The sequence below is a fragment of the Botryllus schlosseri genome, chromosome 2 (assembly GCF_051294905.1).
Source record: "Botryllus schlosseri isolate E-star chromosome 2, Bs_hap1, whole genome shotgun sequence".
Taxonomy (NCBI): domain Eukaryota; kingdom Metazoa; phylum Chordata; class Ascidiacea; order Stolidobranchia; family Styelidae; genus Botryllus; species Botryllus schlosseri.
This window is the reverse complement of record NC_137237.1, coordinates 6,591,539-6,604,884: the sequence shown is the minus strand read 5'-3', so window position 1 is coordinate 6,604,884 and position 13,346 is coordinate 6,591,539. Positions and strand designations below refer to the sequence as shown.

The 13,346-nt window shown below is 41.7% G+C and overlaps 1 protein-coding gene across 2 annotated transcripts; it reads right to left on the bottom strand.

The window, feature by feature from the left end:
* Positions 1–673: 673 nt before the first annotated feature.
* Positions 674–4,982, bottom strand: LOC145433196 (vimentin-like). 2 transcript variants are annotated; one of them, XM_080310163.1, is made up of 11 exons: positions 4,800–4,980; positions 4,354–4,480; positions 4,000–4,189; positions 3,146–3,303; positions 2,900–3,056; positions 2,311–2,478; positions 2,135–2,260; positions 1,990–2,070; positions 1,790–1,929; positions 1,658–1,719; positions 674–910 (listed from the first exon to the last, which is right to left on the bottom strand). In XM_080310163.1, exons 1-11 carry the CDS (start codon positions 4,903–4,905, stop codon positions 813–815), a joined length of 1,413 nt encoding a protein of 470 aa, XP_080166289.1. In that variant the 5' UTR covers positions 4,906–4,980; the 3' UTR covers positions 674–812. The 2 variants fall into 2 exon arrangements, with proteins under 2 accessions (XP_080166289.1, XP_080166288.1); XM_080310162.1 differs by lacking the exon at positions 674–910 and adding an exon at positions 1,007–1,290 and having other exon boundaries at positions 4,800–4,982.
* Between the last annotated feature and the right edge of the window lie 8,364 nt (positions 4,983–13,346).

The following is a 13,346-nucleotide window of genomic DNA, read 5'->3' as shown; positions in this document are numbered from 1 at the left end:
GCATCATATCAATTCGTTTCGACTTTTTGCGGTTTCTATTTGCCTGCTATCTTCAGAGTGAGGCTATACAGTTAACGCAAAGTTCAGCAGTTGTACGCGTGAGCGATACAACGTATTTTTGCACGTATTCGTTTCTCGATACAGAATAAATGGCGGCACAATCTGCGTTTCAAACAGATAGCAAAATGCAATGAATTTGAATGGTGGCTCTCATTTCGACTTGACTGGACTCGAGTGACTTCCCAAAATCCGATTGACGTCACTTTACTTAGTCAAAATACGCAATGACTCGAGATGACTTGTCACTCGAACAGTCAACGGCAGTGACTTGTTCCCAACACTTACCATATGTGATGTGTACGCTATATAAACGATACCGTCTGAACGAAAAGTCGGCACCAAGGCATCCGCCGCGTCTATATTTATATATATGTGGCTGCCCCCGTCGATATATAGAGCGAGGATATGCTGATTCACGCTAGATCAGTTGACTATAGTCACTGCCTATCAATGGGCCGATCAGATGATCTTTCTGTAGTATCCATTCCATGAGCCCGATCGGTTAATACTTTTCTCTTCTTATAAACAGTGTATTCCTCACACGAAGCTACCACCGATGCTTACCACCAAAACGAAGTTACCCCATTTTTACTTTTGACGCAATGGGCATAGACACTTTCAAAAGAATCTTTATTGCCAACATGCGCCTAAGCGAATCTCCTGTGGTATGCTTGATTACATATACTGCGTGTATTTCTAAGTCGGAGAAATCTCTGAATTATGTGCTTCTATCCCTTCCGTGTGTCCATTCTTTAATCTGAGTCAGATGACGACGAAGAAGATGATGAGACGGATGTCCTCCTGACTTCCTCCTTCACCAGGATCTGTGGTTTCTCGACAGTTGAATGTGCTAAAAAGTAAAAGCCCCGGCTTAACGTATTATCATTCATATTTTCCTGTATTGTCCTTCGCAGCTGCGCAAGGCCACCCGCGGTAATACTCCAAATCACATAAACGTGGTTTTATTTGCGATCGACAATGTAATGAAACCATAACGTGTGTGTCACTGAGGCTTTCGCGATGTGCCTAGCGCACTCATCTAAGAATGATAGCCATCGAAGTTTTCACTACATGAGTTCTCGTGGTCCGCTGCATCACTTAACAGCTCGTGACAATGAGCAAGGTCATCGACGTCACTGTCGTCAATCATGAGATTTATAACGTCATCTTCGAGGTACGATTGTGTGGTTCCGTATTTTTCGCTCCCTGTGGAGGATGTTCGGCCTCTTCCTGTAAAAACGTTTCTACCCAGTTTCATATGTTAGGCAGCGGGAAGCAAGGCAACGTTGTATCCCAGCGAGTGTAGCCACCAACATGCTAGTGTGAAAATACTTCCAGCAAAGTAGTGAATAATACCAGCATTCTGCTGTACAAAGCTAAAATCCGAGGATAGGACCACCATTCGACCTTAAACTTTTAGATGCGTTATGTCAATATATTCAAAACAACACAATTTCCCCTGACAGTCTCCAAGCTCGTCGCTTTTAACGTAATGCACTGTAGACGATGATAAATGCGTAAGACTTTTAGATGAACCGCTGTCCAGCAATGCGGATGCAATTCAAAACAAGTACCTTCATTTTGAAATTGTTCTCACCCGAAAATTTGCCTTCTACTGTCACACTGCTCGTTTCCATGTTGCTAGCGCTTCTGCTGATTCTAAAAAGATTATTCCAAACACGTCACATCATCAGGCTTTTCCACAATTGGTAATGAGGTCCTAATTTACCTTCCCTCTTCGCCCTCCAACAATTTTCTGTAGGTGGCGATTTCGAGATCGAGCGACAGTTTCAAGCTCATGAGCCTGTTGTAATCTGCGAGGTGGTTAGCCAACATATCGCGTGACTTTTGCAGTTCCTCTTCCAGTTCCTAAACAGAAACGGGTATATTTTCAAATGGATTGCGTCTATAAAATAATTAACGTTTCACCTGTATTTTGTCTCTCGCTTCCATGCCTTCCTTTTCCAGACGGCCCTCCAAATCGGAGATTTGTGCTTCGAGTGACGCGTTCTGCAATAGTAGGTATAAACTTGTAATATTGTGCGGCCGTTGGAGGTCGCTGAGGAGGTTTTACCGTGCTTCGCAGACCTTCGATGTCGGCGGTCAGCGACTGCAACTGTCTGCGCGTTTCCACCGAGTCGGTTTTGGACGTGGCCAGAGCTTGGTTAGCTTTCTTAACTTGTGCTTGCAAATCTGCAATCTGAATACGACCCGTTCGATTTTGCGGTAGTTCATTGTTGGACAACTTACATTTTTCTTGTAGATTTTCTCAATTTCGGTTGTGTTATTCGCAGACAATTGTTCGTACGCCGCGCGGATATCTTTTAGGGAGTCGGTGAGGTCCCAAATCGGCTCGGGAGCAGAATCGAGTACATCTTCGCGTGTAACCGTTACATGTGATTTCAAAGTCTCAATGTCCTGTACATAAGACAGAGCGAAACTAATTAGTACATCAGTTGAAAACATGAGAAAAGCAAACACCAAGTCTGCGGATTATTTATTTAGCTATGAAGTATGTCTGAATACGAGCATCCATATCTGTAAGAATCGTTCGTGAGTTGTTGCAGATTGCCGCGTGGATAGATTCTTAACTAAATTCATTAGTTCGATTCAGACAATTATTACATCGTGATATCTAGAATTATAAGGTTGTTGTGTTACGGCTGTCCTGTCCAACTAGAGCAGTATAACGATATATAGACGTTCCTAGTTGGTCACAATGGTTCAATTTAGGACACTTGTTGGTCGACAGCGACACGGTTGACCGTGAAATAATGTGACACCGAATCAGTCCGTATTGGTATCCGTCCGATACAGCAATAATAATTTAAAAGGATACCTCATTCGAAGTTGCCCTAAGCAACTCCAACTCCTCCTGCAATGTTTCAACCCTTCTCTCCAAATCCATTCTTGATAGAGTGGCGTCGTCTACATCCTTCCTCAGAGATTTTATGGTGCGCTCTGCTTCACGCCGTGCATTCGCCTCCTGCTGTTCTCTGTAAGGAACAATAGACAATGATAGGCTGCCATGGGTCCAGCATACATGCAGGTATGGAAAGGCGTGATAAAACTGATGTTCGTATACCTTTTTTCCGATTCCTGCAAATCTTGAACACAGTTGTGCAACTGGATCTCGCACGCCGCTCTGTCGTGCGTCAGTTTCTCAATTTCGCGACGGAGCCTTGCAAGTTCGTCGTCGTACATGTCACCAGAGCGACTTACCATGCTCCTGCTCGATTCAAGCTGTTGATAAATGGTGCTGTTTTTAATTTAGCGTTGATTTGTGGATTACATTTGCGAAATTGGTATATCAAGAGTCGTAGAAAAGTTACTTACGCTGCGAATTTCCCACGCGAGCCATAAAAATTATATTAGTTGTCAAATATAGCTCTGTTCATGTTATTAATAAAAACTTCCTTCAGAGAATATAGAATGGCAGATCGGCGAGCATACTATATAGCTTACTTTCCTAATATTTTAACTTAACCAATATATTCCATGAATGGCCGTCATAATCCGGCAGACTAACGCCATTGACTGATCATAATCTGCAATTTCTTTCATTGGGGCAATTTTGATGACTTACGAATATCTGTTGGCTTTTCCTTCTCAACATAATGAATGACCAGACCGGTACATAATGGCGATGTTTGCTTTTGTGTCTGTATATCCGCTCCTTACTTTAGTAAGTCGATTGGCTCATACCATCGAAAGATCTTATCGTTACTTTGAATCCGTATATACTGTATATCTTGTAAATTAACCCAGAACTGTAGTGTACAAGGCCGTGAATGGGATAAGCACCTCTCACTCTTTCTATTAATATTATCATGTTCCGATGGATAACACAATAAAGTTTGGGAACTATATGGGAATCCACGTGGTGCCGTACTGAATATAGTCAGACAATTGAAGAACGGAACCCTCGCCCTTGTTTACCTCAATGATCTTCGTGGTTAGAGATTTGTTTTGAGCTTCCAGCCTCTTCACCTTATCGATGTAGGTTGCAAACCTATCGTTGAGTGAACTAAGCTCTTCCTTCTCATCGGTGCGGCTGTTCAGTATACCGGGCAGTTGGGCGAAATTTTCGGCTGCGGAAACCGAATGTATGGTACCCTCCTTGGAGTACCTTAGATTGAAGCAACGGTGAATTTCTTTACATAATGTATCTGCGACCCCTATCTACAATGCAATGCACTGACCAAGAATTAGAGATACAAGCTGTTGATTCATAAATTCCCGTTATTTATGATCGACTCAACGATGGTCATCCCTCGATTTAGTAAGACATACCCGCGGTTGTACCGCAGCAATCCATGATCAGTGTGGCGCTTTGCCTTGTATCCAAATGCGGCTTGATAGCTTGACGAGCCGACCGTATATGAGTGTGATTGGTATCCCTTTCTGGTCACGGATATCTCTACGTCATAAGTGTAAATCGCGTAAGCAGACTCATAAAAGTTGTAGAAACGGTGACTCTATGTTTACAATCAATACGACAAAACCTGGGAAATATTTAGGATAGACATTGCCTTCATTGCGGATGGGCTTATAGCATTTGGTCAACACAGATTATACTCTATCAACATCACTTTATCAGACCAACAGTTTTATCAGCGTTGAGATTACTTCATCTGCTAATAGCTTTAACGAATATGCTTCAATAACCATTCTAATACAGAGTATACGCAATATTTCAGACGACTGCTTTTTGCAGGATGACATGCGCGATTACTCACCGGCGGAACCTTCGGCTGTGCGCTCCATTGATAAAGCTCTTGTGTCAGCGTTGCTTTTTGGAGTTGAACTTCTGTATTGGTGACTTTCCTCAAATATGTTTAACATAGATTACACCACCGACACACTGTAAATGAAGGACACTTACAATATTTTCATCTGATTTTATTGCCGACCAAATGATACCCTCATCCGCAGCGCTCTGAATATAAACGCCATGGGGCGTATACTGCCTCATTATTCGTTAATATATAATCGCAATGATGTTTAACAGTCTGCAGCAAGTTTCACGAGTATGGCTTTCTCTCTACTAAATTTTGTGTACCGTCTCGTCTGTTCTCATGTGGTGGGCTGTTACCGTCAGACAGTCCGTGCTGACCGAGTACATTCAACACGTGATTCTCATTACGCCATCGTAAGGTTGGAATAACAAAAACTCTCAAAATTCTCAGAGGCACATAGGATGGTATTGCTACCCTGCATTAATCCTATACTTGGGTATGTTCAGCAACAGTAATCATTCGTCATCAGTCTTCTGTACACTTGTGACTTCTAACTCTATTTGGTATTCTCTACGAGCAGGTAGCTCCATTCATCCATCGAGACCATTCGACGAGGCAAACTCAAGTACGATAAACGCTAGAACTTGCAAATATTCTCTGATATAACACGTTTGAAAAAAATCATAATTCATTATGTTTCATTCAGTGTTGTCACGATGATGGCGTTGTACTATCCGATATCAGCAAATGGTTTACATATATATCAGCACAGACGCGTTAGGTTTGGAGTAAAGTTCTTCACTATACCTTAACATTATTTTTCTCCAATCGAATGTAAATTATTAGTAAAGCGTTTTCGATGTTTCAGGTATCGTGCCGTGTTTCGTGACCACGTAAACGTTATTTGTCAAACAAGTATTGATCGAAAGCTTTTCTCATGACCTGCAAACGCACAGGGGGTTAAGGTAAATAATGAGAGTCAACATCTGAACCTTGGGTATTGCACTATGATAGATGCAAGGAGTCTGCTACTGCTTGCTATTTGATTGCTTATTACCAAGCACATAGTCACTAGAAAGTGTAATATCTATACGGTAGAAATACAAACATACCGGCCGTTGTAAGATTATAAGTGTGCTCCAAGCTCTTGATGAGTTGTTAGAGACGCACTTACGCTGACATGATATTCTGTACTGTTCGGTAACTGATGTACGTATTGACCTGACACGTAGTAGCTTGAGGATGACATTGCATGTGGCTATTTCCCACTTGTATTTCGTACAATTAGCATATGTATTGTAAAATCTCACCAGCTCTCGAATTATATACGAGTAAGTCATACCATGGAAAATGTGTCAATGACACGATTTCGTAATTTTGCAGAAATACTGTCAACTCAACATACTGTCTAGCATCACACACATAACAGATTGTCGGTTGTCGTCGGTCGTGGGGGGAGGAGGAGGGGGGCTATTCCTGCTGTAGGCCTATGAGAGAGAGAGAATTCTCTTATTCGTCAACCATGAAATACAGTTCAGGCAATGTTCACAAACATTCACGTCCAAAAGTGAAATAATTTTAATGCTTGCCTAAATGACCTATATGCCCGCTATTATTATGCGCTATCGTGACCCATTAATCCTATACTGCAAAGTCATACGCTTGCATTTTTCAACTTTCGTCCATCGTAGGCTGTGATAACATAGTGACCGAGAAGAGACAGTTAAGAGTATTCTATTAACAACATTGAGTGGTGAGCGCGAGCATTTTATGAAGATGAAAACCGAGGCTTGACTTGATCCACTGAGATTGTTTAGTGGTTATGCTAAATAGCCGTCAGTTCCTGTTTCCTTCGACCGGTGTCAAAAAGTGAGCGGAAAGCAGATTTGGAAAGCCACGACGACCTATATCATAATGAATCATTGTTACTCAGCAATAGCTACGAATCTACGATAACGAATGAAGATTGATGCTCGTCACCCCCCCGATGATCATCGGTGATATTACGTCAATAATATTGTGCGGAAACCTTATGCAGCAAGGAATTTTACGTGATGTGTTTCTGGACGCTCAAGTGGTAAATTGCTAAACGTGATTTCGGTATAGGATTGAAAATTGAAGTTGAACTCAGACGTTGATAGATACACGTTTTTGATATAACGTGATACCGGTCTCTCGGGCCGTGCAAAACGAATTTGACGCTTACATATACGGGCCGCAAGCTGATGACTCCTGTGTAAATGCATATTTACTCAGTGACCCATTTTCGCCGACGCCGCCAATGCTTATATTGGAAAGATTTGCTTTATTTATAAATCGTAATGGAGCAGCAACTCACATTCTTATACAAAGCTGTTTCTCAGTTTAGCAGGCGCTAAGTTGATAGTAATGGATCCCTCTTTGAAAATCACCTGTTCGGTCAAGGAATTTGGACGCCGATTGTGCGCTCCAAGACTGGCTATTCGATCAGTGAAAAATGCATTGTTGGGAACTCTATACTCAGTGTACAGTACACTGTGTACAGTGTTTGCCAATTGCCATATCAATTTCGTTCTCTCCAAATCCCCTGCAGAGGAATATATTACTATCCATGACCTACAGAGCAGTGATTCGCAAACATTTTATACTCTCGTACCGTTTTAATTTTTTGTACATCGTTTACGTACCACATACGTCTTATCGGACTAAAACTGGGGTTTGAAACTCGGAAACCGTAAAATGCCACCTTTCCAGCTTTCTCTATATTCGTGTTCCGATAAAACACCGATGTCAGTGATGATCGGATTGCGGTGCGTGACGACGGCAATGTTGGGCTCGATGGAGAAGTATGCCAGTATGGGATAGCAGATGCTCAGCACATTCAGAAATGCCCCTAGGAGAAAGCTGTAACATCTTAGCCATGTCACTGGAGGAGTCTTATAGCAACTGGTGGCGCCTAGCTTCCAATAGGGGAATGATATTAAGATATGAAACTTCGACAATCGAAATACAAATCTTGGTTTATTAACTTGCATAATTCACTGAAGCTACTCGCGCACCATAGCATAGAGTCTTGTGTACCAAAGTTTGGGAACCACTGATCTGAAGCCTGTTGGTTGAGCAGTCCAGCGGACAATCAATAGCCTTATCAAATTAAAAATGCAATTAGGGACTGACCGTTATTGTCTTTATGTGCGGCGTTGTACATATCACACCGTCGTCCAGTAACCAGATATGGAACAAAGTGTGCGGCATGATTCAATGAATTGAAATATCTATGTCATATTCTCCTCACAAACCCGTTGGATACACTGAGCTATAGACTACCACAGAAGATCGAGACCTAGTGACTTTCTCTAGGATTACGGTAATTAAACAGAGAGTAATAAATCTGATATTTTTTCGCGATGTCAATGTAATAAAGTGATCAAATAGCGCCGAAAAATCGGAATCAGCGTCTAACAATAGCAAATCCATTGCCGATCGCGGTGGTAACGTTTACATTCCGGGAGTAACCATTGTTGACTGATGCTAAATAGTAACTCATACGAGGAGATATTGATTGCATTGTTAACGCTCGTATTTTATAATTTCCATGTCAAGGAACATTCCGTATTGCTGGTGTCACGTACTGAATAGCCTTATCTTGTTCAACCGACCTGCCCAAACCTTGGACACTACACGTAAAGACAATTGTGAATAATCGTGTTCACTATTACATATGATCGCGATCGGTTGTATATCCTATTGTACCCGATGCATTGAAGATTGTGCCGTATTCAGACAGATTCCGGGCATGAAATGCGGAGTAAATGATGAACACGCCGAGTTCTGACTGACAAGGTACGCTGTTAGAAACATCTAAAATACAACGCAATAAGTCATTCATTAGTATATTTTCCTCTTACCAGTTCAGAAGATAAGATGTAAATCTCTTGCATATGGTATGAACCGTCGATGACGCGATAAAATATTATGGCGGGCTTGGGCTTACACTATTGTGCAAATGTGCAATGTATATACAATCATTTATTAATTGTTGTCGAGAATATGTCATGTGCCCCAACGAGACCATAATCGATAGCAAAGAATACCAACTGTGAAGAATCTCCAGTACCACCTGGCGATTAGTTGGAATGTAAATGAGACGAATCGTAAATTGACATGGTGATTAGATGCACAGAACACTGCACAGTGCACGTTTCATCATAATTTGTATTATCCTTAATATCATTTGAAGAAAGGAGCCAAAACAACCTTGGTGATTCACGAGATTTCACCTTGGCCTACCCTACAGGCACGGTACACGGCAGAATTTTGCAAATGCACTTCTGCGAATTTTGCAGTAATATACACTTGACGTCGTAGTAATAGGGTTACCTACCATACTTCCTCCTTTTAAAGGATTTGTCGTCCTTTTTCAAGAAATCGAGAATGTCCTCCGATGATGCACACATGTCGTCATTTTTTTACAATTCGTCCTCCTTCATAGCATTGACAGCCAGGTGATTGTACCCTTGTGTAGGCAAAATTAATAGCGCGATAAATGTCGCGAAATCTTGATTTCGACGGCAGTAACGGCAAGGATGAGTGAAATAATGGTAAACCACAACCTAAATTACGTTAGAGCAGGTCTTGCAGGAGTCGAGTTGGAAAAATGACCCTTTTTCTTCGGCAGCAAAACAGTAGTTCTAATAAAATATTGCGTGTCCTAAAACCCGGATCTCAAAATATGGCAACCCTACGTTGTAAGGCAGGGGTCACCAACTCAAAACGGGACGCGGGCCACTTTTTTAAAATTCGTCGAGGCCGCGGGCCGCATGACTTATATATCGAGATTAAAATAGGCAACGTTGTTTAACAGCCATGTCTTGATAACTCTACGCCAGTACAACGCTAATATGGGCAACGGACAAATCGTGATTAGTCATGTAAGGAATAAGCACATGGATTCGTATTCCAGTCGCGCAAGGCGCGAAAATTTTTTCATTTTCTCGAGTGAATTTTGTCATTAATATTAGTAAATTTCCACACATTACCATGAAATATTTATCGTTTCTCAGTCCATGTGATCAAATTCATCGGTAGAGTTGATGCAGGGGGTATCCACGAAAATTTAGGGAAGTTATCAATGCTGTGCTGCATCTTTGGGTGGGCAAATTGTTATTAGTCCCTTTTGTTGCATGTTGTTATTTCTCGACATCTCAGCATTTTCAGTATAGTGGGAAGATATTGGATTCGCCCAAACATAGGCCTACCAGAAACAAATTTTCTTCGTGGTTAGGAGAACACGATTACAAAATGGTATTTATTTATCGAGCGCATAATTTTCCTCTGCAGTTCACATCTGTACTGTGGGGATCAGATTACAAAGGACACTACTATATAAATATCGAAAATCAACTCGCGCTGAACCGTGCGTACAGCGAAGAAAATTTCAAGAATAATGCAAGCCTCATAATAATTAGGGAGTCAATTCGTAAATTCAATTTGCTTATTGACGGCCGCCAACACATCCTATTCAAAATAAGTGTCGACGGCCGCATCATTTTTGTTCTACTGCTGCAGACTCGCCACCGCTGGACTAAAGAATCGATATTGTGGTTAGCTAGACACTGTACTTGCTGGAAAACTATCTCCCCGTAAAGCTTGGTCTTTTGGGGAGCCCGACGTCGTTTTCTAAGCGTCCCGGTCTGGGCAGTGGTGGGCCATTGCAAGTCAAGGCAATATGCCCATTCATATCATCAAATTATTCCTCTGTGGAATGATATTACAATCGCCGAAGCCGTAACAGCTAGTGAGGAAGAGTGACATTGGGTACAGGAGAATAGCTTTCACTTTGAACAACAACAACAACAATATGTCTATACTAAAATAAATTTCAGCATTTCAAAATGCTTTACTGAGCGTTCTTCCTAAATTTCAAATCAGGTCGCGGGCCGCAAAATATGACTTTGCGGGCCGCGTGTTGGTGACCCCTGTTGTAAGGTAATGTATATAATGAAAGGTCAAAATATTTTTTAAAATGTCTATCTTCCCAGTAACCTTCGGTCATGTGCTAAGCCTAATTGATGTACCCGTGAGGAGGGTTATTGTGGAGAATATGGAAATTGTAATTAAAAACGTCTCGTTGATTCAATCGTATTCGTAGGCTTTTATGTTTTGATCCACTCAAGACACATACAATGTACACTGCGACACACAAGACATAATACGATGTAATGAAAAGATAGGAGGTTGAAATGATCAGGTGCGGACTCTCGATATTACATCCACCTCGGTTTAGTGCCAGATCAAACAATCAATCAATCAATGGGACAGATCATATTTTCATCTGCCCAAGACACACACATAATGTAAAATGCGATATACAAAAGACGCAATGCGATGTAATGAACAGATAGAGGGATGCCGAACGACCACAATCAGTTGGAGTCTCTTGAAGTGGCACCCACCTCGCCATATAGTGCCCGGTATTCCTCTGTGGCAATTTGAGGTGATCATGTTCCGTCTGCGCTCCGGCCATTGTAGGCTTAACGCCCATTCGTTCAAAATAGGATGTTCACATTGTTCAGATACTCCGCTATGTCTCCATTGTAATATCACTGAAACTGTCGACCATTTTCTACTGAATTGTGCAAGATACGATTTTCAACGGTCCTTTCTCATTGAGTCATGCCGTAATCATGACATCCCATTCACGACTTATAACCTATTAGTCCAGCCCGAGCTATTAACCCCTGTGGCTGAATTCGTGCTATCATGTCGTAGAATCCTTTAAGATTTGATTCGTATATAGACGAGGTTGAAATACATTGCAAGGGTACTTATACCAGTAGGTAACTTCAGACCGTGGTGCACCAGACCCTTAAGGGAGATAAGCGCCACTACAACTTTTAACCATATTAATATTAATAATAATAAGTAATTAAAAACGTCTCGTATTAGTAGGCTTTTATGTTTTGATCCACTCAAGACACATACAATGTACACTGCGACACACAAGACATAATACGATGCAATGAAAAGATAGGAGGTTGAAATGATCAGGTGCGGACTCTCGATATTACATCCACCTCGGTTTAGTGCCAGATCAAACAATCAATCAATCAATGGACAGATCATATTTTCATCTGCCCAACACACACACATAATGTAAAATGCGATATACAAAAGACGCAATGCGATGTAATGAACAGATAGAGGGATGCCGAACGACCACAATCAGTTGGAGTCTCTTGAAGTGGCACCCACCTCGCCATATAGTGCCCGGTATCACAGTCTTCTTCGGTTTTATTCTTTCTTCGACGGTTCTTTTTGCTATAGTCTTTTTTCTTTCGTTGGTGGGACTTTTCTTTTCTGTGCCTTTTTCTTTGTCGGCGTAAGAACAACGACTCTGGGGACGAGGAGCTCAGAATAATCCAATTGCGGAAATCGAACCCGGGTCGCCCAACTCGAATATAGTCTTCGCTTTGAGAATATCGAGACAAGACGCGTTTCGGAGTTGAGCCAAGCACCTTGTTGTGCTGCTTTGCTCCTTGCCCATCTGTCACCGGACGCATAGTCTACTCTGGCAACTACGAATGCAATGCGTGACGCAATAAAACACCTTACAGCAACTATACAAGTCATACCTGCCGAAAAAGCACTTCGTCAGCCCAGCCCCAAAAGCGTTGGACTTGGGCTCCATATGGCGATAAGCCAAACTTCTGGGGCTTCGCCCCCAGACCCTACCGTTGGGCTTATGTCTTCACCTTTACTTGTGAGCACATTCATTGTACTCAGTGCATGCAAAGAGTTTGAGTAGCTTAATCGCGCCAATAGTAAAAATTTTCCATAATTCATGACTCAATCGGTTTTCTCGCTGCCGAATTTTTGGCACGCCTTTCGTAGTCCCATGTTAGCCTAATCTTCATCATTATGTGTTGGTACGTCATGACGCGGTAATGGCCGACGCCCAAATGCCTATTTCTATAAATCATGCGTATTTCTCGGATAAAGGAACCTAATAAGCAAGACATTTAGTGACACTAAATCGTGCAAAGCGCGAAAAGAAATTGAAGAACGTTGGAAAAAGTTTCGAAGAAATACGCTATGATTTATGTTCATCAGAGTTGGGATGACTTGAGTCATTTTTTAAATGAAAAATGACTCGAATCGACTCGAGTCATTGCGCATCACTCGGACCAAGTAATATGACTCGAGACTGGGTCTACCAAGACAGGCATTTCATTGTAATTTCTAAGAATAGTAAAGTTATCACACTGATATTATTTCATCTATCAGTACCGGTACTTGAGAATGATACCAGAAACTGTTGAAAGTTAGGAAAATTAGGATATTATGAATGAGAAACATTCAATATCACAGAGTAGAGTTGTGAAAATTGGGTTTAACATGACATTAACTCGAAACTGAACAGTCCACACAATGACTTGGACTAGGACTCGAGTCAAAACACTATGACTCGGGCTCGACAGTCTACTCAGTGACTTGGACTCGGACTTGACTCGGTGGTGAATTGAAAATGACTCGACTATAAAAGTGAGATTGACTTGCGACTTGGAA

What these genes read in the sequence shown, in the direction of transcription:
- LOC145433196 (XM_080310162.1), bottom strand. Translation starts at nt 4,905, where the DNA reads ATGTTAAACATATTTGAGGAAAGTCACCAATACAGAAGTTCAACTCCA. An exon ending in CACAGCCGAAGGTTCCGCCG is followed by an intron (nt 4,481 to 4,799) that starts GTGAGTAATCGC and finishes CTTATGACGTAG; the next exon opens with AGATATCCGTGACCAGAAAG. An exon ending in TCGAAGGTCTGCGAAGCACG is followed by an intron (nt 2,071 to 2,134) that starts GTAAAACCTCCT and finishes CTACTATTGCAG; the next exon opens with AACGCGTCACTCGAAGCACA.